We start from the raw sequence: 20,756 nt of genomic DNA on the forward strand, positions 1-20,756 counted from the left end.
CACCCAGCTAGAGAGGATGTTTCACAACAGAAATTATTCTCCCTCAGCTCTGGAAGCCAAAAGTGGAAAACCAAGGTGTAGGCAGGACGGTGCTTCTTCGGAAGCCTGTAGGGAAGGAGCCCTCCTCGCCCTTCCAGCTCCCAGCTCCTGCCTCCCTCCTCATGTGGCCAGCTTCCGTTGTGTGTCTCTGTGTCCTCTCTTCTGTATTGTATTATATTGTATTTTTTTATTATAATTTTTTATATTGTATTAACATATAATGTATTATTAGCCCCAGGGGTACAGGTCTGTGAACCTCCAGGTTTACACACTTCACAGCACTCACCATGGCACATACCTTCCCCAACGTCCATAAGCCCATCACCCTCTTCCTACCCCCCTCCTCCCAGCAACCCTCAGTTTGTTTTGTGAGATTGAGAGTTTCTTATGGTTTGCGTATTGTATTTTTTAAAAAGATTTTATTTATTTGACAGAGAGACAGCGAGAGAGGGAACACAAGCAGGGGGAGTGGCAGAGGGAGAAGCAGGCTTCCCTGCTCAGCGGGGCTGAGTCCCAGGGCTCAATCCCAGGACCCTGAGACCATGACCTGAGCCGAAGGCAGACTCCTAACAACTCAGCCACCCAGGAGCCCCCATGTCCTCTCTTCCTATGAGGACACTTGTCGTGGATTTAGGGCCCCCCTGCCCTCATGCAGTATGACCTCACCTGAGGATGATTGCATTGGTGAAGGCCCGATTCCCAAGTAATGTCGCCCTCACAGGTCCTGAGAGTAAGGCCTGAACGTATCTTTTTAGGGGGACAGGATTCTGAAACCACTCCCGATGGAGAGAAGTGAAAGAAATCAGGAACTGTCAGGACAAGAGAACAGATTCGAGGAGGAGGAGGGGGAGGGGAAGTGGATGGAGGAGGAAAAGACCCCACCCCCCGCCTCCCCTCCACTTCCCCTCCCCCCTCCCCCCAACCCATGTGGCCCTTACCTGCCCATGTGGCTGGGGGCATAGGTGTCCAGTTCCTTGGGAGGCTCATGTTGCAGGAACCATTACAGGCATGGGTCATAGCATTTGCCGTCTGGGCTCCCTCCTCCCGCAGCCTATCTTGAGTGAATATCGGAATCCTTTGGAAGGCGTGTGAAAAAACAGATCCCTGGACCTCACCTGATCCGGCAGGTCTGGGATCCGAACCACGAATTTGCATTTCCGTCACATTCCAAAGTGCTGCGGCTCCTGGAAATGCGTGGGGAGCTGCAGCCTGAGATGAGTGGCTGCCAGCCCTGGCTGCACTCGAGGATGGCACAGGAAGGCAGAAACGACATCACATGTTGCGCCGGACCCTGGACCAGAGACTCTCCGAGGTTGGGGCCCAAACTCGCCCGCGGTATAGCCCCGCTATACCAAATCTGGGGTCAGCCAGATTTGAGGTGAACAGCCCAGTTCCTCTTTGTCCATCAGATGGCAACTCATAAAGCCTTCCCTGACTTCCCCCAGCGGGGTAAGTTCCCCTCTTCACCCATCCATTCGTCCATTCCTCCAGCCACCATGCCCCTTGCAGGCTGTGGGCCCTGCTGTGAGGAAAGGCAAGGCCTTTGTCCTCGTGCTGCTTTCATACCAGTGGAGGAGACAGACAGTAACAGTCAGCCTGGATAACATCAGGGAGTCATGGAAATAAAACGGGATGATGTGATAAGGAGTGCTTTTCTAGATACGCTCACCAGGGGAGGCCTCTCTGAGGAGGTGACATTGGAGCTGGACCTCGAGGGAGCTGCCATGGAGAGCAGTTGAAAGCAGGGAGCACAGCACATGCTAAGGTCCTGTGGCAGCACAAACCGAACACTTCAGAAGATCCACAAGAGGCTAGGATGGCTGCAACTCAGGGCTGAAGGGTGAGGAGAAGTAGGAGAGGGGAGCCGGCTCGGGGCCTTGTGGGCCCCAGGGAGGGGTCTGGGCTTCATGCCCGTGCAATGGGAAGCTAGTGCAGGATTTAGACAGGAAGTAACTCGATCCTGTTTGCTTTGAAAAGGGACCCCTCTGTGGCCTCTGTAATACACCCTCACCAGAGCAGATTCCTTTCCCTGAGAGCATTTCTCTTAAGTGCCAGTATAGACTCAGTGGTGTGAGAGTAATATGCTTGTCCCTGCAGGTCTGGAACCTGCATGGGGCTGGGGCTGTCACCCCCACTCCCCACCATGCCCACGGGAAACATAGTTAAACCAACGGCCCTGTGAGTGGTGATCTCCCTCAGCACCACCCTGTCGCCGGCCAAAAGCCATTTCAGGTGCTGGCAGGTGTGTCCACAGTGGGGTCGGCATTCACTGCTTGCCAGATAATGTTTTGGAATCTGCTTCTACCTGAGTTCCAGCCCCCTCCACTGTACCCCTCAGTCTGGTGGCCAGGAATAACTCCCCCGCTCAGGAAAGCAACAGGCAACTTTGCTGGTCTACAGTTGAGTGAATTTTTAAAAACAGTTCAGGGCCTTTCTCTAGCCTCAAGGATTCTTTGTCCTGACATCGACAAGCTCCTGCCCCCCTGCACCTATGGCCAGCCTCTTGCCCTGATGCTGTGGACCACATTCCCATGCCCCACTGGGCCCCAAGCGGTGGAGGTGGGTACTGAAAAGGGTACTCAGGCCAGACAAACAGTGAAACAGACGGGGACTTGCTGCAAATGAATTGTTTAGTTCGGCTGAAGCACAAAAAGTTGGCTTTCGTTGGAAAACCCAGCGCAGTGTCAGGCCCACACATGGTGAGAGGTTAAGTGGTTCTCTTGAGTTAAAAAGAGGAGCCTGAAAACTCAGCCCAGATTTCAACAAACCAGCACTCATACACTTTGGACCTGGGAACAAAAGCTCTGAGAGAGAGATTGAGAGAGAAAGAGAAAGAGAGAGGAGGGAGGGAGGGAGGAAAAAAGGGAGGAGAGAAACTTGGACTATGAGCCTTTTGTGCACTTCCAGATACTCCCCCGAAAAGCTACTGCTATAGCCATGCTACCCTCACACTCCACCTTTCAGTTCCTTGACCACACAAAGTTTGCTCTCACCTCAGGGCCTTTGCACTTGCTATGCCCTCTGCCTGGAATCCCTTCCCTGGGTCTCCACGTGGTTGGCTCTTCTTTATTCAGTTCTTTGCTCAGATACCACCTTCTCAGAGAAGCCCTACCCTCACTCTCTCTATTCAACCGCTCTATTTTGTTTCTTTCTCAGTATTTAGCATGATCTGAAATTATTTTGCTTATTTACGAACTTGCTTTTGTGTCTGGCCCCACCCTCTGGAATGCACCTCTAGGAGAGAACGGACCTCTCTCATGATCTCCAGTGCTCAGAACTGTCCTGAGACATAGAAGGCACTCAGTAAACATTCCCTGAATGAATGGATCAATAAAGCTGTTGATTGTGGCTGCTGGGTGCCAGCCAGAGGGTTTCATATCTGTATTCATTGAGATGCTTTTGGCTGAAAGTACTAGAAAGCGCCAACCCAAACAGTTTAACAATGAAGACATTTATTATTCCCATATGGGGGAAGTCCTGCGATGCCCTCTGGTGAGGACATTTGGGCTTCTCAGTTTCAGCGGACAAGGATGGCCATCACTCAGGATCCAGGTCCATCCCATGTCCCTTCTCCAGCATTTTCTACAGAGCAGGATGGCTGCCTCCCACCCAGGCATCTCACCCAGATGGGATAACACCCAGCAGAAGAGATGCAGAAACCATCTCCTCTTGGAGCCCTTTTGAGAAGACTTTTTCTGAAGGCCCCCCAGCGCACCACTCCCTTGTCTTATTGGCCAGCATTTGGTCACGTGTCCACCACCCTAAGCCAATCAGATGGGGCGTATGGTGTTACCAAGTCTGGCCTGGCATCTTCAGCAGCATCCCTTCCTGAGGAGGGCTGGGTGGGGAGTGTGGGTTCCTGCTTTTGGAACATCTGTGGCCTCTTGGAGGAAGGTGGGCACTTTGCCATCAGTAGAGAAGGGGGTGGGAGAGAATGAGTTTTGGGAAGGTGGCCCATAGTGTCTATTACACATGAATTCAATGTATAATTTCATTGTCACAATAATCATCGACCCTTGAGTGGGTCATTTAAAAAAAATATTTATTTATTCATTTGACACAGAGAGAGAGATCACAAGTAGGCAGAGAGGCAGGCAGAGAGAGAGGAGGAAGCAGGCTCCCCACTGAGCAGAGAGCCCGATGCGGGCCTCGATTCCAGGACCCTGGGATCATGACCTGAGCCGAAGGCAGAGGCTTAACCCACTGAACCACCCAGGTGCCCCAAGTGGGTAATTTTTTTAACACACTTTGTTTTATTTTTGAAAAGGTTTTTATGTATTTATCTGAAACAGAGAGAGCATGAGTGGGGGAGGGCAGAAGGAGAGGGAGAGGCAGGCTCCCCGCTGAGCAGGGAGCCCCACATGGGGGCTCGATCCTAGGACCCTGAGATCATGACCTGAGCTGAAGGCAGAGGCTTTAACCCACTGAGCCACCCAGGTGCCCCAACACACCCACTTCAAACAACAATTATTTTCAGTAAGAATAATTATTTTCTGGATTCCTTATTTAGTTTCGTTTTTTATTTTATTATTCCTTTTAAAGATTTTATTTATTTATTTATTTATTTTTAAGATTTTATTTATTTATTTGATAGAGAGAGATCACAAGTAGATGGAGAGGCAGGCAGAGAGAGAGAGAGAGAGGGAAGCAGGCACCCTGCTGAGCAGAGAGCCCGATGCGGGACTTGATCCCAGGACCCTGAGATCATGACCTGAGCCGAAGGCAGCGGCTTAATCCACTGAGCCACCCAGGCGCCCAGATTTTATTTATTTTTTTAAGCAATCTCTGCACACAATGTGAGGCTTGAGGTCACAACCCCGAGATCAGGAGTTGCATGCTCTACCAACTGGGCCAGCCAGGTGCCTCCTCCTTCTTTAGTTTTAAACAATCAAAAAGAAGGAATACATGCCTATTTTTGAAGATATTTATTAAGATATTTTGTGTGTGTGTGTGTGTGTGGCATCTGGAATTCTTTAAATTATATTTCATGAAGAATACAGTATTTGTTAGAGGTTAAGTAATACAAACATGCCAATTGGAAGCTTATGTACATTTTATTAAAATGCAACAGTAACATGGGTACTGTTTAGTATAGGAATTGACAAGCTTTTTTCTTTTTTTTTTTCTTTCTTTCTTTTCTTTTTTTTTTAAGATTTATTTATTTATTTGACAGAGATCACAAGTAGGCAGAGAGGCAGGCAGAGAGAGAGAGGAAGGGAATTAGGCTCCTTGCCAAGCAGAGAGCCCGACGTGGGGCTTGATCCCAGGACCCTGGGATCATGACCTGAGCTGAAGGCAGAGGCGTTTTAACCCACTGAGCCACCCAGGCGCCCCAACTGGCTTTTTTTTTTTTTTTAGAGTGACTGCTGGAGGGTGATAATAAGAAGCAGACTGAGTTTGAGTGGGTTTTATTATGGTTTTTAAATTATCTGGAGGCAATGCATTATGAGGGTTCTGAGTCCTCTGTCGCAGCCTTGGTACACCTCCGACTTTTGTTTTATAAAGGGCATGTGGGTCTCAGAAGGGGCACCCAGGGCTCAGAGGGGATTCCTGGAAAGCAGGGGATCGCTGGCGTGTGTCCCCTTCCTGCCCCCTGCATGGCGGGGTCCTCTTTTTGGGACAGACCCTGTGTGGGTGTGTGTTGTTCAGGGAAACCAGTGGATTGCCCCACTCAGGCTTGGCGGCACTTCTCCTTCTGGCCCAGGATGGGCCCAGGAAGGAAAAGGTCCCTCCAGAGTGGGCTTAGGGACAGTCTGGAAGCCCCCAGCCCCTCACTTCCCTCTTTTGGAGGCTGCAGAGAACTCTCCAGAAGGTCCACCAGACCTGCTTTTCCTCCCCAAGCCCTCCCTGCCCATATCTTATGTGTTGCCTCCCTCTCCAATTCTTTTTTTTTTTTTTAAGATTTTATTTATTTATTTGACAGAGAGATCACAAGCAGGCAGAGAGAGGGGGAAGCAGGCTACTCTGCTCAGCAGAAAGCCTGATGTGGGGCTCGATCCCAAGACCCTGAGATCATGGCCTGAGCTGAAGGTAGAGGCTTAACCCACTGAGCCCCCCAGGGTACCCCCCCCACCCCTGCCCCTGGTTGATCAAAGACCGACTCTCTGGTTTACTTCTTTATAGCTCAGCTTCCGGCCAGCCTCCTGCCTGCACTTCCTGGGGGTTCCTCTTCTATCCTTGCGGTGCTCAGATTTTTATCATTGTGTGGATATCAGCCCTTTGAAAGTGTGCCATCTGTGCAGGTAGCCATCACCACCATCCATCCTCCCAAACGGAGACCAGCGTCTCAGCCCCCTCCCCCGGCCCCTGGCGCCCCCATCCTGGATCCTGTCTCTATGATGGGGACTCAGCAACTCTGGTAGCCTCCTGTCATTGGAATCCTGCCATATGTGTGCCTTAATGTTCATGACATTGGCCTTCAGGTTTTCTTCTCATTCCTTCCATCTTTCCTTCCTCCTTCCCTCCCTCCCTCCCTCCTTTCCTTCCTTCCTTCCTTCCTTTTTTTCTTTTTTTCTTTCTTTCTTTTTTCTTTTTTTTTTTTTTTTTTTTTTTTTAGTTTGCTTCTTGCCCAATGTGGGGCTTGAACTCCCAACCCCAGGACCAAGAGTTGCACGCCCTACTGACTGAGCCAGCCAGGTGCCCCTTGTCCGGGTCCAGAGCCATCCTCCTGTGTCCAGCAGGCAGAAAACTAGGGAAACAAATAGAAGCTTCCATCCTCTTTTGAGCCTGCAGAAATGGAGCAGGGTTCTTAGCTCACGGCTGCCCTCGGAGTTCTCCCCACACCTCCACCTTTGTCCTGGAAAGTGATTTTATGTTGGAGGCTTAGCCCTTGTCAGAGAGGTACTATCTCAAGTACAAGAGCCAGGGGCAAAGGTAAGGTTCGGTTGCCAACTCTTAGAAAAGGAAGGTGGCAGGAGGTTCACAAAATGTCTGGTGATTCCTCAGAAAGCTGGGATTTCTTGGGCCAGGCTGAGTCTCCTGGGAGTGTCTGGGAGCTCTGGAGACCTCCATTAATATTCACCATATTGTAGGGACACTTTTGCCTGTTGAAGGAAAACAGCTCCTAAGACATCATTTACATCAGTTATCAGAAATCAGATCTTCATTAAAATCTATCCTGGGGGGCACCTGGGTGACTCAGTGGGTTAAAGCCTCTGCCTTCGGCTCAGGTCATGATCTCAGGGTCCTGGGATCAAGCCCCACATCGGGCTCTCTGCTCAGCAGGGAGTCTGCTTCCCCTCTCTCTCTCTCTCTGCCTGCCTCTCTGCCTACTTGTGATCTCTGTCTGTCAAGTGAATAAATTAAAAAAAAAAAAAAACTATGCAGGGATCCTTCTGCCCCAGGGCCTTTGCACTGGCTGTTCCCGCTGCCTGGGAATCTCTTCCTTAGAGATCTGTGTGGCTCCTTCCTGCACTTTCTTTAGGTCTTCATCCAATGTCTCCTTCTCCCAGAGGCCCTCCCAGCCACCCCCTTTGAATCACACGCCCCCTCCCCACCGGTGGCACTTACCCTGTTCTCTTATTTCCCTTCTTAAAGCATGGATCATTTTCTTTTCCCCCTCAAGGCCCCCTCCTTGGTCTGGATCATTCTTTAATACAGTGCTATTCAAAAGAAATGCAATGAGAACCACATCTGCAATCAAAAAAGTTTTTAGTAGCTGCATTTTCCTCCCTAAAGACTTGTGGGACAGAGGGAGAGGCAGCGAGAATCTCAAGCAGACTCCTTGCTGAGAGGGAGACCCACGCGAGGCTGCATCCCAGGACCCCGAGACCATGACCTGAGCTGAAATCAAGAGCTGGCCACTCAACCAACTGAGTCACCCAGGCACTCCTGCATTTTTTAAAAAGGATTTTATTTTGGGGCACCTGGGTGGCTCAGTGGGTTGAGCCTCTGCCTTCAGCTCAGGCAGGAAAGGAAGATTTTAAGATTTTATTTATTTATTTGAGAGAGAGAATATGAGAGATGGAGAGCATGAGAGGGGGGAGGGTCAGAGGGAGAAGCAGACTCCCCACTGACCAGGGAGCCCAATGCAGGACTCAATCCCAGGATCCTGGGATCACGACTTGAGCCAAAGGCAGACGCTTAATCGACGGAGCCCCCCAGGCATCCCAAAGGCAGATTTTTAATCACTGGGCTCTGGTAGTTATGGTTCCTCAGTGTGTAGATATCCATGAAGGACCTACTGTGTGCCAGGCACTGTTCTAGGAGTTGGGGACACAGTCATGGGCAAAACAGATTCCTGCCCTTATGGAGCTTTTCCATTAGAGAAGGAGAGCCAAGGCATTATGTAGTGTGCTGGGGGAGAAAGCAAAGTAGGGAAGGGAGACAGGGAGTTTTGTGGGGGGTGTGGATAGGAAGGATTCTCACCGAGATGGTGTCAGGGCAAGAACGTGAAGGGAGGGAGGGTGAGCTCCATGGGGGGTTGAGAGAAGAGTTAAAGGGACTGAGGAGTACAAAGGTCCTGAGGCAGGAGCAAGGTAGCAGGTTTGAGAAACACCCAGGAGGTAAAGCAGGTGGGATGGGGGAGGGACGGGGCGTCGGGGGGGGGGGGAGAAGAGGAACACGAGGTCAGGGGGATGATGGTCACCTTGTGGGTCGTGGTGAGGACTTGGCTCTTCGTCTGAGAGAGGTGGGGGCCAGAAGAACATTCTGATTTTCCCAGTGACGGTTCATTGACAGGTAGTTTGTAGAGCATATAGTGCAGTCTTTTAATGGGTACAATTCACTGGATTTTAGTCTATTCCCAGGGTTACGTCACCACTGCCAGGACAGTTTCATCAAGAGAAGCCTTGTACCCCTTAGCTCCGGATTCTCCCCCGTCGCTCCCCTGACCCTCCCCAAGACAGGCAACCTTCCGGTCTCGCGGATTTACCTCTTCTGGACATTTCCTATTAATGGAATCATACACCATGTGATCTCTTCTTTTTTAAATATTTATTTATTTTACAGAGCGGGGAGGGGCACAGAGAGAGATCTTCAGGCAGACTACCCGCCCCCCCCGCCCCACGAAGCACGGAGCGTGGTGCGGGGCTTGATCCCAAGACCCTGAGATCCTGTCCTAAGCTGAAATCACCGGTCAGACGCTCAACCAACTGAGCCACCCAAGTGTCCCTGTGTGGTCTTTTCTAAGTTTCACTCGGGGTAAAGTTTTCAAAGTTCATGCACGCCGTGGTACGTAGCAGTACTTCTCTCCTTCTCATGCCAAATAACGTTCCGCTGTGTGACAGTCTGTATTTTATTTGCCTCTTCGTCATCTGGGCTGTAACACCTTTTAGCTACTGTGCACAGGGCTGTAATGACCCCTGGTGCACACATTTTTGCGTGGACACAGTTTTCACTTCTCTCGTATGTGCCCCAGACTGGGACGGCTGGATTCCCCGCTCAGTCCCCGCGGCTGCCTCATTTTACAAACCCCCACCACTCCCCGCCCAGGCAGTGTCTGAGGGTTCCAGCATCCCCCACATCTTTGCCCACACTCACCATCTGTCTTTTGATTGGGGACACGTCTGAGCTGAGAAGGAACATCATCTGACTTGGTTCATTTGGGATCCGTCCGGCACCCACGTTGAGAATATCTTACTCTGATTCATCTCTCCTTTCCTTCTGTGTTTTTCTCAGCTCTCCCTATCCTGGCAAGGCCGCTCTCTAAAGCATGACGAAGTCTTTTCTCCTGCTTCTCAGCACCCCCCACCACATCCTTGCCCCCCACAACCCCGTCGGAAATGACTCCCCTCAATGAGCTCAAGGCTCGTCACGTGTCTCAGACAGCCTTTCATCTCCGCTGTGTCTCTTGTCAGGCGATCGCCCTGGTCTGACGCGGGGACCCTCCTGCCGTGTCCTTGAGGCTCTCTTGGGTAAGCACCACGCACATTTGGACCTTGAAGAGTTCGTAATAAATAACAGTTACATTGGGTGAGAGGGTCAAGGCGAATGGGCCTCTTTGGGGGAGGACGGGTGCAAGGAGGGGGGGCGGGCATTGGGCCAGGGCAGACCCCAGGTTCATTGGTTAGTTCAGCTGGTTAGTTCAGTTGGTTAGTTCCCAAGAACAGCAAAGTCATGGGGATAAGACAATTCCCATAGCTGATGGCTGTTGAAAACCTTGAGGAATTCAATGAAATATGTTAATTGATTGACTAATTGACTTGATTGATTAATGCCTCAGTGAGCTAATTGATCACCTGAAGACTTCAGGGCATACGTAACATGTGCCAGGAGCTGCCCGAGGTGCTGGGGATATATCATCAGCAAAACCAGACCGGCTTGTTGCTTGGGAGCTGGGGGAGACAAAAGTAAAGAAACCATTAAGACCATTTCAGGTAAAATGGGGATGATTTGGTATAGTGACTGGGGTTCCCATTTTGGATACTGGGCAGTGAAGGCCTCTCCGGGGAGTGAATGATGAGCTGGAGTCTGGAGCAGAAGTGAGCTCTGGAAGGATCTGGGGGAAGAGTGTTCTGAGCACAATATACAGCAAATGCAAAGGCCCTGTGGCAGGAGAAAGCTGGGGCTGTTCAAGGAACAGAAAGAAAGCCCAGGAGGCTGGGAGTACAGTTAGTAAGGGGAGAGGCTGGGAGATGGGGCAGAAAAGGTAGGCAAGAGCCAGGTCGTGCAGGTCTTGGGACAACACTGGCCTCAGCTGTGCTCCCACGTTGCGGGAACTGATCTAAGTAAGCCCTGCCACAGTTGCCCAATGCAGTTAAACCTCACGACAGCCCTTGGGGAGAGGCTCTTATTGTCCCCACTGGACAAGTGAGAAAACCGAGGCCAACAGTGGGCCAAGTGCCTTGCCCTGGGACTCTGCTGCGGGAAACCCTGGAGCATGGTTTCCCCAGACTCATTCCCCTCTGACACCGCAGCCCTGTCCTGGCACCCCGATCTAGGTCAGGGGTTGGGCTCCTCCTACATGCACCCTGGGCAAGGTCAGGTCTGCTGTGGGGGACAGTGGCAGGCAAGGCTCTCTGGCTGGTATGGAGTGGGTGCTGTACACAAATACTGCTTCGGCCAGATCATGCTGCTTTCTTCCACGGCTGAAGGAGAGTTTCCGAAGGCCTCCTCCCGAGCCAGCAGGGACCGGCCTGCCTTCGCCGGATGCTGAGGACACTGCGTCCCACCCCGTGTAACCCTCAACCAGTCCCTTGTCCTCTCAGTAGTCCGGTCTAGAGAATGAGGGGCTCAAAGCTCAATGTCACATGCAGCTGGGGAGCCGTAGGGGAGCACCTGCTGTGTTTTCTCGGAGCACCTGTTACCTGCAATTAAGCATCCTTTATTTGCTCACTCGCTCATCATATCTCCCTCTTCATTAGAAAGCAGACACTAAGGTGTGTTCATGTCACCTTTCTGTGCCTGCTTCCTCACCTGGAAAATGGAGCCATTTTGGGCAAGGTGCTAAGCCCAGGGGGCCCAGCATTACCTGCCAGGCAGAGTGCTAGCTGCGGAGGACAAGGCAGGGGCTCAGAGAGACCAAGTCTGCCCGCAGCATTCTAGCTGGGGGGCTGGTCAGAATGCAAAGGACGAATGACTGTGTAACATGCCAGGTGGTTCTCAGCGATAAGGGAGATGGGGAGAGCTGGCGCTATTTTGTTTTACACGAGGTGGCGGGTGGAAGGCCTTTCTGATAAGGTGGCAGAGTGGTCATGAAGGAAGGAGCCGGGCAGATATCTAGGGGAACAGAATGCCAAGCGGGGTGGGTTGTGTGTATCAGGCACTGAGGCGGGAGTCTGCAAGGCTGGTTCCAGCGAGAGCGAGGCTAGAACAGAATGTGAGTGTGGTTGGGGGCTTGGGGGATGGCAATGAGGTCGCAGAAGTGCGGATGAGGGCTCCGGTGTTTCTGATGAGTTGGGAAACTCCTACTAAGTGTGTCCATGACGCCGGTCATGACACAGGAAGTGGGAGAGGAGGAGGGGCAGGGGCGAAGGAGAGGGGAGCAGGAGGGTGAGGGGGCGCTGCGGGAGGACGGGGAGAGAGAAGAGGAGAGGGAGCAGGTGATGGGAGGAGGAAGAGCAGGGAAAGCGAGAGGCGGGGAGGAGCGGGGAAGAGGACGCAGAGGGGGAGCCAAACCCCACCGACGCCACTGCACGCGGAACGCGAGGATCCCCGCGCGGTCTCCCGCGGAAACGGAAGCGAGGGCGTGGGGCGGCAGACTACCCCCCGCGGGGCGTGTCCTCCGACCGTCCGATCCGCGCCCCGCCCGGGCCCCGCCCCCAACCCCGCCCCGACCCCGCGAAGCCCCCGCCCCCCGCCCCCGCCCGTAGGCTCGCGCCCGAATCCTGGTGCCCAGGGCGTCCCGGGGGCGGTCCGGCTGCGCCGGCGATGGCGCATAAAACCGCCGGCCACCTGCAGGGCCGCTCCTCCGTGCGCCAAGGTCTGGGCCCCGCCGTGCCGCTGTGGCCCGCCTGCCCTAGAGTCGCCGCCTGTGTCGCCTGTGTCTCGGTCCCCGTCCCCCCAGGCGCGGAGCCACGCGAGGGCCGGGCGGGAGCCAGGGCGCGCAGACATGGGCAGCCGCGCCAGAGCGTGCCGGGCGGTCGCGGTGCTGGGCTTCGCTGGGCTGCTGTGCGCAGTGCTGGGAGCCGTCATGATCGTGGTGGTGCCCACGCTCATCAAGCAGCAGGTCCTCAAGGTGGGTGAGGGGCGCCGCCTGGGGCCCGCACGGGGTCGAAACTGGAGGACGAAGGGCGCGGAGGAGCGCGCGCAGTCAGAGGGCGGGCGAGCCAGAGCCGGGATCGGCGCCCTGGGTCTGGGCCCCGGAGCAACGGGAGCCCGGAGCGCATCGCGAGGGGCCGCTGGCTGCCGCCGTAGTACCCTCCCCGACCCAGGCCGAGGCTGGGGGGCTCAGGGGCATTTGGGGGCTCTCCTGGAGGCGCGGGTCCAGGGTTGGGGAGGCCTGAATGAGAAACCTTACCCTAAGCAGTCTGGCGCCCAGGCCAGGCTGGAGTGTGAGCACATTATGGTGCTACTTTCTCGCCTCTTGACTACAGCAGCCTGAGGCCCTATCTGCTAAAATTAGGGCTGCACTTTGCCTGTTTCCTGTGGACCCAGGACGACAGGAACCTTCCATTCATGTGCTTCTGTGAGACTCACATGGGTCCCTGGGCCTGGATAGTAGTCCAGAGCACTCTGCTGTCCAGAAGCTCCCCCTTAGAAAGCCCTTCTCAGAGGCCCAGGGCTCCGTCCTCCCCCAACACTGCCTTCCTGATGCCCACTGGAAATGGTAAGCGGCTTTCCCCTTAGATTCCCACAGAGGCAGGAGCCCAAGGCTGCATTAGCAGAGGGCTTTCCTCTGATCTTAACTTTCCGCGCGATTGCCCTTTCAACTGTGGAGACACATTAGCTGGCCTCAGACCATCAGACTCTGCCCTGGGTGTCTGGACAGCCTGTTTAAGTGAGCTGGCGTTGAGAAAGGCCAGGGTCACAGCATTTTAGAGCCTTGACGCCAGAGAGAGCACTGGCAGTGTGGGGAGGGGAAACTGAGGCACACCTTGCCCAGACACTGAGCAAGCTTCGATAAAGATGTGGGTAATGTCACTTGCTCGTTGACTTCTCTTTTCCCCTTAGCCTGCTCCTTTAGTGGGTTTCTTAAGAATGGGACTTGTCCACGTCTCATATCTGTGCCCCCTGCCCAGTACGGGATGCCTGGGGATGAATGGATCACGGGATGAATGTGGTCTACAGTCTGCTTACACCTGAGCCGCCCCTCTCTGGGACCCGGCCGTCGTTAACCATGAGGCGAGGACTGGCTTTTCTCAAGGTCTCTGGGAGTCATGTTGGGCACACTGTGTCTTTTTGTTGGTTTGTTTGTTTGCAGATCTTGTCCCAGTAAACCCTGTAGTCTGATTCCGAGGAGGTCCTGGCTGCTGGTGCCCCTGAGCCCTGAGTTCCTCTCGTGTTTTTTTGGCCTCTGGGGGGGGCCAGACAGATGTGTGTGGGGTCACCTCAGTGTGTTCGAACTGCTTTGTTCTTTCTCATGGTGGCTGAGGGGTTACACTGTTCAGAAGAGCCATGAGAGCTTTATCTCAGGGAGAGCCCACGATGTTGTCATCCAGGTGCTGTAAACATGGGAGCCATCAGGACCCTGTGCAAGGAGCCTCTTGCTTTGGGGGTGCGAGAGTGGGTGGGGTTTATAGTTGAAACATCTTGTCGGCCCCATCATTCCTGGGTGAACTCCTGGGTGATTTCTTCTTCTCCTTTTGTCCCCCCTTTTTAAGAGATTTTATTTATTTGAGAGAGAGAGTGCACACAAGCAGGGATGAGGGACAGAGGGAAGGGGAGAAGCAGACTCTCCCGCTGAGCAGGGAGCCTGATGCAGGGCTCGATCCCCGGACCTTTGGATCATGACCTGAGCCAAAGGCAGACGCTTAACTGACTGAGCCACCCAGGCGTCCCCAGGGTGGTTCTTTCTAGGGATGTCAGTCAGTTCTGTGCACACTGGTTCACACGCAGGTACCCCCTAATTCCCCACTCTAACTCTGGGTTTCCAGAGTGGAGACCGCCATCATCCTCAGCTGTCCTGGACCGAGAATTTCCAGGCTTAAAGTGGAGCGAGAGCCGCCCTGCATCCTCCGTGAATCTCCCAAAGATGATTGGTTTGGGTCCGAGTGGCGTGAAGGCAGGAAGGCAAGCCCAGCCCACGACAGCCACTTCTTGGGCAGCCCAGGCTGAGTCCCAGCCAAGTCCCTTCCCGTGGAAGAAGGATGTCTGTGTTCAGGGGACCGAGTGGGTGGGACGTGAAGAGAGAGGGAGGGACTGCCTGCCGGTGTTTTCTTTGGCTGCACGTGTCCATGGCAGCGTGAATGGGAGGCCTTGTGCTTCGCTATTTTCTTATGCTTTTTGGTTAACTAAAGAAGTCCGCCTATAAGACATGAATTCTTGCTTGGAAAAAAATAAAAAATTCAAACGGTGGGGAAAAGAGATCCCTCCATTTTATTCCCATCCTCAGATAATAATTACCACCATTGTTGGCAGGTGTGTATCTTTCTAGACCTTTATCGGTGCCTACGTCATAAGTATGTATTTACGCACATTACGACGTATTTTTTCCATACATGGAACTATACTACATGTATATATATATATACACATATATATATATACATACATATATATAAAATGTATATATATCTGCAGTTTGCTTTTCAATTCGCGGATATCTCTTGAAAATGTCTCCAGGTCACAACAAATAAATCGATCATTTTCCCCCCCTTTCTGCATGGTATTCCTTTAAATCGCTATCCCTTTATTTCCTGGTTTCTCTACTGACTGGTGATTTTCTCTGTCTCAAGCAACTGACCCGTGAGTGTCCTGGTTTATACCTCTCGGCCTACATGTCACGAATACTCGCACAGGGCAGATTTTCAGAACAGAAACCTGTAGACCACGAAGCCTGTTTCGTTTGAATTTTGACAGTTACCGCCAAATTGCCTTTCTGGAAAGCTCCAGCATTTATGCGCCCGCCAAGAGCGTGAAAGCCCCACTCCCCCTGCATGTCTGCCATCGTTATACTTCACGATGATCATTTTGTTGTTGTTGTGGATCTGATGGGTTTGATTTACGTTCCTCAGGCTGCTGATGGGGTTGAGTGGGGAGCTGATGCATTCTGAAACCCTAGTCAGTTTCCGGAGCCCGGGGCTGCCGGGTTGGCTGGGCCCTTTGCTAGCTGGGGACATCATGCCACTCACTTCACATCTGAGGCACGGTTTCTTTCTTCAGCTCTGAGATGGGTCAGGTGTAGTTTGCCTGCCAGCGAGATTATAAACTACAAAGGCAGTTACGTATGTGTGCAAATACCTTGGACATGTCTCGTGTTTCTTGTTTGACTCTGACCATAGCCTTGAGAAGTAGGTTGAGGTGGTGCTTTGGTTCCCTCCTACAGGTAAGGAAACTGAGGCATCGCAGAGGTCTGGGGCTTGCTGGCGTCTGTACAGCTCGTGGCAGTGGAGGGCCAGAGCCACAGTCCCGAGTTGGGGTCTACATATCAGCCAGGGCCTAGGAAATAAGGTGGGAGTGGGAGCCGGAGCCCTTCATCCGATAGATTTCTAGGCAAGAGTTAGAAAGAAGGGACTCAATGTGTATGCTTTAGCACAGAGAGTTGGCAAAATAGAGAAGTCATTGAGAAAAAGCTCAGGTCACAAGACAATAACCTGTATTTCCAGTGGGGGACAGTGCACATAAAATCAGAAAAGGGGTGGACTGACAGTGCTCACTCTCGGGGCAAAGAGGGAGGCTCAGGCTGTGGCCGAGGGAAACATATTTTATCTGTAATTCTTTTTTCAGTTTTATTTATTTAGATTTAATTTGTTTAAATTTATAGTAATTTACTTATTTGAGAGAGAGAGAGTGTGAGGAGGGGGAGTAGCAGGCAGAAGGAGAGGGAGAAGCAGACTCCCTGCTGAGCAAGGAGCCTGCCGCGGGACTCAAACCTTCGATCCCAGGACCCGGGGATCGTGACCTGAGCTGAAGGCAGACGCTTAACCGACTGAGCCACCCAGGCGCCCCTGCCTTTTTTTTTTTTTTTTTTTTTAAACAAGGAGACTATTCATGTGTTATATGTTTAATTAAAAATTAGTAATGAGGGGCGCCTGGGTGGCTCAGTGGGTTAAGCCGCTGCCTTTGGCTCAGGTCATGATCTCAGGGTCCTGGGATCGAGTCCCACATCGGGCTCTCTGCTCAGCGGGGGGCCTGCTTCCTCCTCTCTGCCTGCCTGCCTCTCTGCCTGCTTGTGATCTCTGTCTGTCAAATAAATAAATAATAAAAAAAAAATCTTAAAAAAAAAAAAAAAAGAAGAAAAAAAAAATTAGTAATGAATCCAAGATTTCCCCAGAGAGTGGCCGAACGTGCCTCCCACGGTGGGCGGCACACAGCGGAGCAGCCTCGTGTGCTGAGGTTGCTGGGAGAGGTCCAGGGAAAGAAGTAAGACTCATCCCTTCTACTTTCCCTCAGTAGGCGGGAGTGGACAGGAGGTGTCCAGCCGGAATGCGCTAAGGAGAGCAGTCGTGAATTCCCATGGGCCAGGCAGTGTTCAGGACATCTTGGTGAATGCCGTCTTGCTTAGTCCTGGGACAGTTCTGGGACACTTCTCATTATCGTCCTCGACAGATAGGGAAACGAAGCTTTGGAGAGAAATTTGCCCCAGGTAACCTTCCTGGTGTGTGTGTGTGTGTGTGTGTGTGTGTCCGTGTAAGTAAATATCCTGGAGGAAAACGCCAGGAGAATGAGGACTCTTATCTCCATCGCCTAGGACTGAGCCTGGCATGCATGGCCGTCCCTGTTCGAACGGATGAGGAATGCTCCCTCCAGGTCCCTGGCAGTACGTTTCCAAGTTAACAGGTGTCTCTGGTCGGACAGGGAAGGCCTGGCAGTAGGAGGAGCCCCTTGCTGCAGCTGGGCCGCAGGGGAAAGTGCTTGTCTGCTGGGCCACTATGAGTCCATGGGCCTCCAAGCCTCCTCCACATCCAGGAGGGGAGCTGGGTCCCCTCTGCCGTCTCTAAGTTGGTTTTCTGATTGAAATCAGCCTCGAGGGCTTTATCCACTCATTTTTTCAGCTGCCAGAGGCTTCCCCAGCTTGTGTTTCCATCTCAATAAGTGACACCTCCATTTGCTCCCCCAAGTGTAGAGGTGAAGATCTTGGGTCATCCTTCATGTGGTCTATCAGCAGATCCTATTGGCTTTATCTTCAAAGTGTATCTGGATTTCAACCCCTCTTCTCAGCATCACCATGGCGGCCTTCTCCATCCACTGCTTGGACTGGTGCAGTAGTCTCATCTCTGGTCTTCATAGGCAGCCAGAGGGATCCTGATAAAACACTCGTCAGATCATGTGTCCCCTCAGCTGACTACCCTTCGAGGTTCCCTATGTTATTGTGAGTATCAAGGTTGTCCCAGTGGCCTGACGGCCCCCACTCTGGCTCTCCTTCCCTCTCTTACCTCGCCGTCTCTTGGCCTCCCTGCTCACCTACCACACTATCTCCTTGACGTCCTTGAGGCTGCCTAGCCTGGCCCTACCACAGAGTCTCTGGCTTGCATTCCCCTCTGTCTGGAAGGCTCACCCGCAGATATCTGTGTAGCTTGCCCCTCATGTCCCTAATAGTAGTCCCTTATGTTATATGTTTATTTGTGCAGCCTTTTTCTCCCTCCTGAGCCTGGACATCTGCTGGGGCAGGGCCTGCATTGTTGCTCTCACTGCAGAGTCTCTGAGGACCAGAGCAGCCCTTGCGTTCCTGCGCAGATGGTGGAATAGCGAGGTGGTCGGTGTTTTGAGGTCGGATTGTTTCCTTATCCTCTTTCCCTGCCTGAGATTCGGACTCAGACTAGTTCTTCCCTCAGCGAGAGCCACCCAGAGAGCCTCAGGACTGTCCTCCCATGCCCCTGGGTGGCTTTGGGCCCCCTGGCAAATCTCCTCCGCCCATCAGTTAGAAGGTGGGGGTTGATGACAGGGAAGTGTTAATGAGCGCTTCTTACTGGCCTGCTGTGGTCCTAATCATCCTAAGTGTTTTAGGCTTATTACATCATCTGTTTAGCATCCAGGGAGCTCCTGTTGCCTCTCTTTTACCCAGGAAATGGGGGAAGCACAGCGCCGTGAAGTCACTTGCCCTGGGTCACACGGCTGACATGGCAGGGCCAGGATTTGAATCCTGGAGCCCGCTGCCCTGTAGACCCTGTCCTCCCCACTCTCTGTTTCTGAGTGTCTTGGGCTAATCTTTGGCAGGAGGGCAGGCCCTTCCTGTGCTCTGTTTGGGTTGAGCTCCCCTTCTGCTTGCCCTGCATGGCCAGCAGGCAGCGGGCCCCCTGCAGCCAGGTGTGTGTATGTGTGTGTTCTGGACTTGCAGATGCCAAGAGAAGCGGGGAAGGGCGGCTTCTCCTGCAGGGTCGGCTTGGCCAGCCTTGCTCCCAAAGCTCTGGGAAGCCCCCGGGGTCCCAGCCTGGCCACTCCTGAGCCCCGGACAGCGGAGGGGGTCTCTTGCCTCTGGCCGCAGGCCATGGAACTGGCGGGCGCTGGCGGGTGGAAGGCGCTCGGTTCTTGGGACCCTAGGATCGCAGGTGCACGCCCACTCCGGGTTGTTTTGCTTCCTCTTTCCCACAGGGGGACTTCCTGGTCCTCCCGGCCTGTGGGAGGTCGCTTCATCTCACTCCACGGTGACAGCTGGAAACCACGGCTATTTTTAGCGTCCCTGAGTTGGATTTAGTTTTGTTTTCCTTTCTGGTTTCCTGAGGGGACGTGTGTGCTCACGCGAGTGTTGTCGCGTGTGCCGATTGTGTGTACACGACGGGCGACAGGCGAACGCATGTTGGCATGGGCACATGCACGCGTGCGACCACAGGCTGGAGCACGTGCACACGCGTGTGGATGTGTGTAACCAGGGAGCACGGTGTCACCATGTTGGCGTACACGTGGACATGCGGGCGTGCGTGCACACAGGTTGCCGTGCGCCCGCGTGTGGCATGGGACGTGTGGTCCTCGTGTGTTGGCACGTGTGTGTGTATGTGTGGGCTCACGCGCCAGTGCTGACGTGTGCATACATGTCGCCGCACATGGTCACACACAGGCACACTGGTTGGTGTGCCCGGTCACATACGTGAGCACACGCGGGCACACACATCCGTGCATGTCTGTGCGTGTTGGGTGCGTGTGTATGTGTGTGGTGACATGCCCTAGCACCGTCTGGCCTTCCACTGGCCTGGCAGCGCCGGTGTATTCTGGGTGCCCGGCTCTTCCCGTTCCATGAAACGTTCCCGGTGCCTTCCTGGAATGACTAATACCAGCCGTGCCTCCACTCGGTGATTCAACGTGATTAGCTAGAACTGGTTAAGCTCAGTTACCTGGAATCACCTTGTGCTGGCCTTCCTCTAGCAGCGAATGACACAGAGTGAGTCACGCGTTGGTGTCATCAAACACTCGCTCAGTAAAGTGTCCCCACATCCCGGCACTGGCCTGTCTGTGCCGTCGTCGTCTGCAGGGCGTGCTGGTGGTCGCTGGTGCCCAGAAGGGTGATCCTGTGTCCTTGCTCAGCAGCGGATGGCCACCTGGCTCAGGGGCACCCCCAGGGCTGGCTTCTGGCACGAGGCTGATGCAGACATCTGGTTGGTGATCTGAGAGCCAGAGGTCTGGGCGGAGGAGTGTTGGGCCCCTGCTCTTCTCCACGAAGAAAGATCTAGTAACTTTGGCCCCATCAACACATGTACTGTGTGGAGAATTCGATTGTGCGCCTAGGCCAAATATTCAAAACAAAACAAAAGGAGACCTTCTTTTATGTACCTCATTTCCCTCCCCCTTGTCAAACGTGACCTTGGCCTCCCCTGGCTCTGGGAGTGCCTAGCAGGAGCAGAAATGCAAAGAGAAGCAAAACAACACAAACAGGCCATTCTTGGCTTTGGAGCCACACAAGGCTCAGCAGCTGGGCATCGCAGGGCGTCCGGGGTGATTCCGAGCCTGATTTGAAGCTACTGTGTGCCCAGATCGTCCCTGAACCCAGAGGTCCCCTGTGGCCCGGTGGGACCCCGGTGGCCCGAGGCCCAGCTGTGGGTTTCTCCCCTCCTTCCCCCACCCCCCACCGCACTCTGTCTTCCTCTTTGCCAACAGCCTCATGCTGGGGACAGGGAAGGAACAGGAGTGGCCTGACCCTTGTTTGCTTCCTGGCATTTTGGGTGAAGTTCCTTCCACCTTTTCTGGAAGGTCCTAGAAGGACTCTTGAGACACGTCTCAAGAAATGTCTGTTCTCTCGGTTTTCC

General features: G+C 53.3%; 1 protein-coding gene and 1 long non-coding RNA gene across 3 annotated transcripts in view; one reads left to right on the forward strand and one right to left on the reverse strand.

The window, feature by feature from the left end:
• Positions 1-9,014: 9,014 nt before the first annotated feature.
• Positions 9,015-12,294, reverse strand: LOC125081852 (uncharacterized). Its single transcript, XR_007121802.1, has 3 exons — positions 12,102-12,294; positions 9,520-9,916; positions 9,015-9,255 (listed from the first exon to the last, which is right to left on the reverse strand). It is a non-coding gene; the product is annotated as an uncharacterized LOC125081852 (long non-coding RNA).
• Positions 12,295-12,318: 24 nt separating this feature from the next.
• Positions 12,319-20,756, forward strand: part of SCARB1 (scavenger receptor class B member 1) — a 67,877-nt gene continuing 59,439 nt past the window's right edge. The window contains exon 1 of one of the 2 annotated variants that reach the window (XM_047696645.1): positions 12,319-12,655. In XM_047696645.1, the coding sequence (XP_047552601.1) occupies positions 12,530-12,655 (126 nt within the window). In that variant the 5' untranslated portion in view covers positions 12,319-12,529. The remainder of the gene's footprint in view (positions 12,656-20,756) is intronic. The other variant, XM_047696644.1, reaches the window with a different exon arrangement.

Source organism: Lutra lutra, chromosome 12, assembly GCF_902655055.1.
Source record: "Lutra lutra chromosome 12, mLutLut1.2, whole genome shotgun sequence".
Taxonomy (NCBI): Eukaryota; Metazoa; Chordata; class Mammalia; order Carnivora; family Mustelidae; genus Lutra; species Lutra lutra.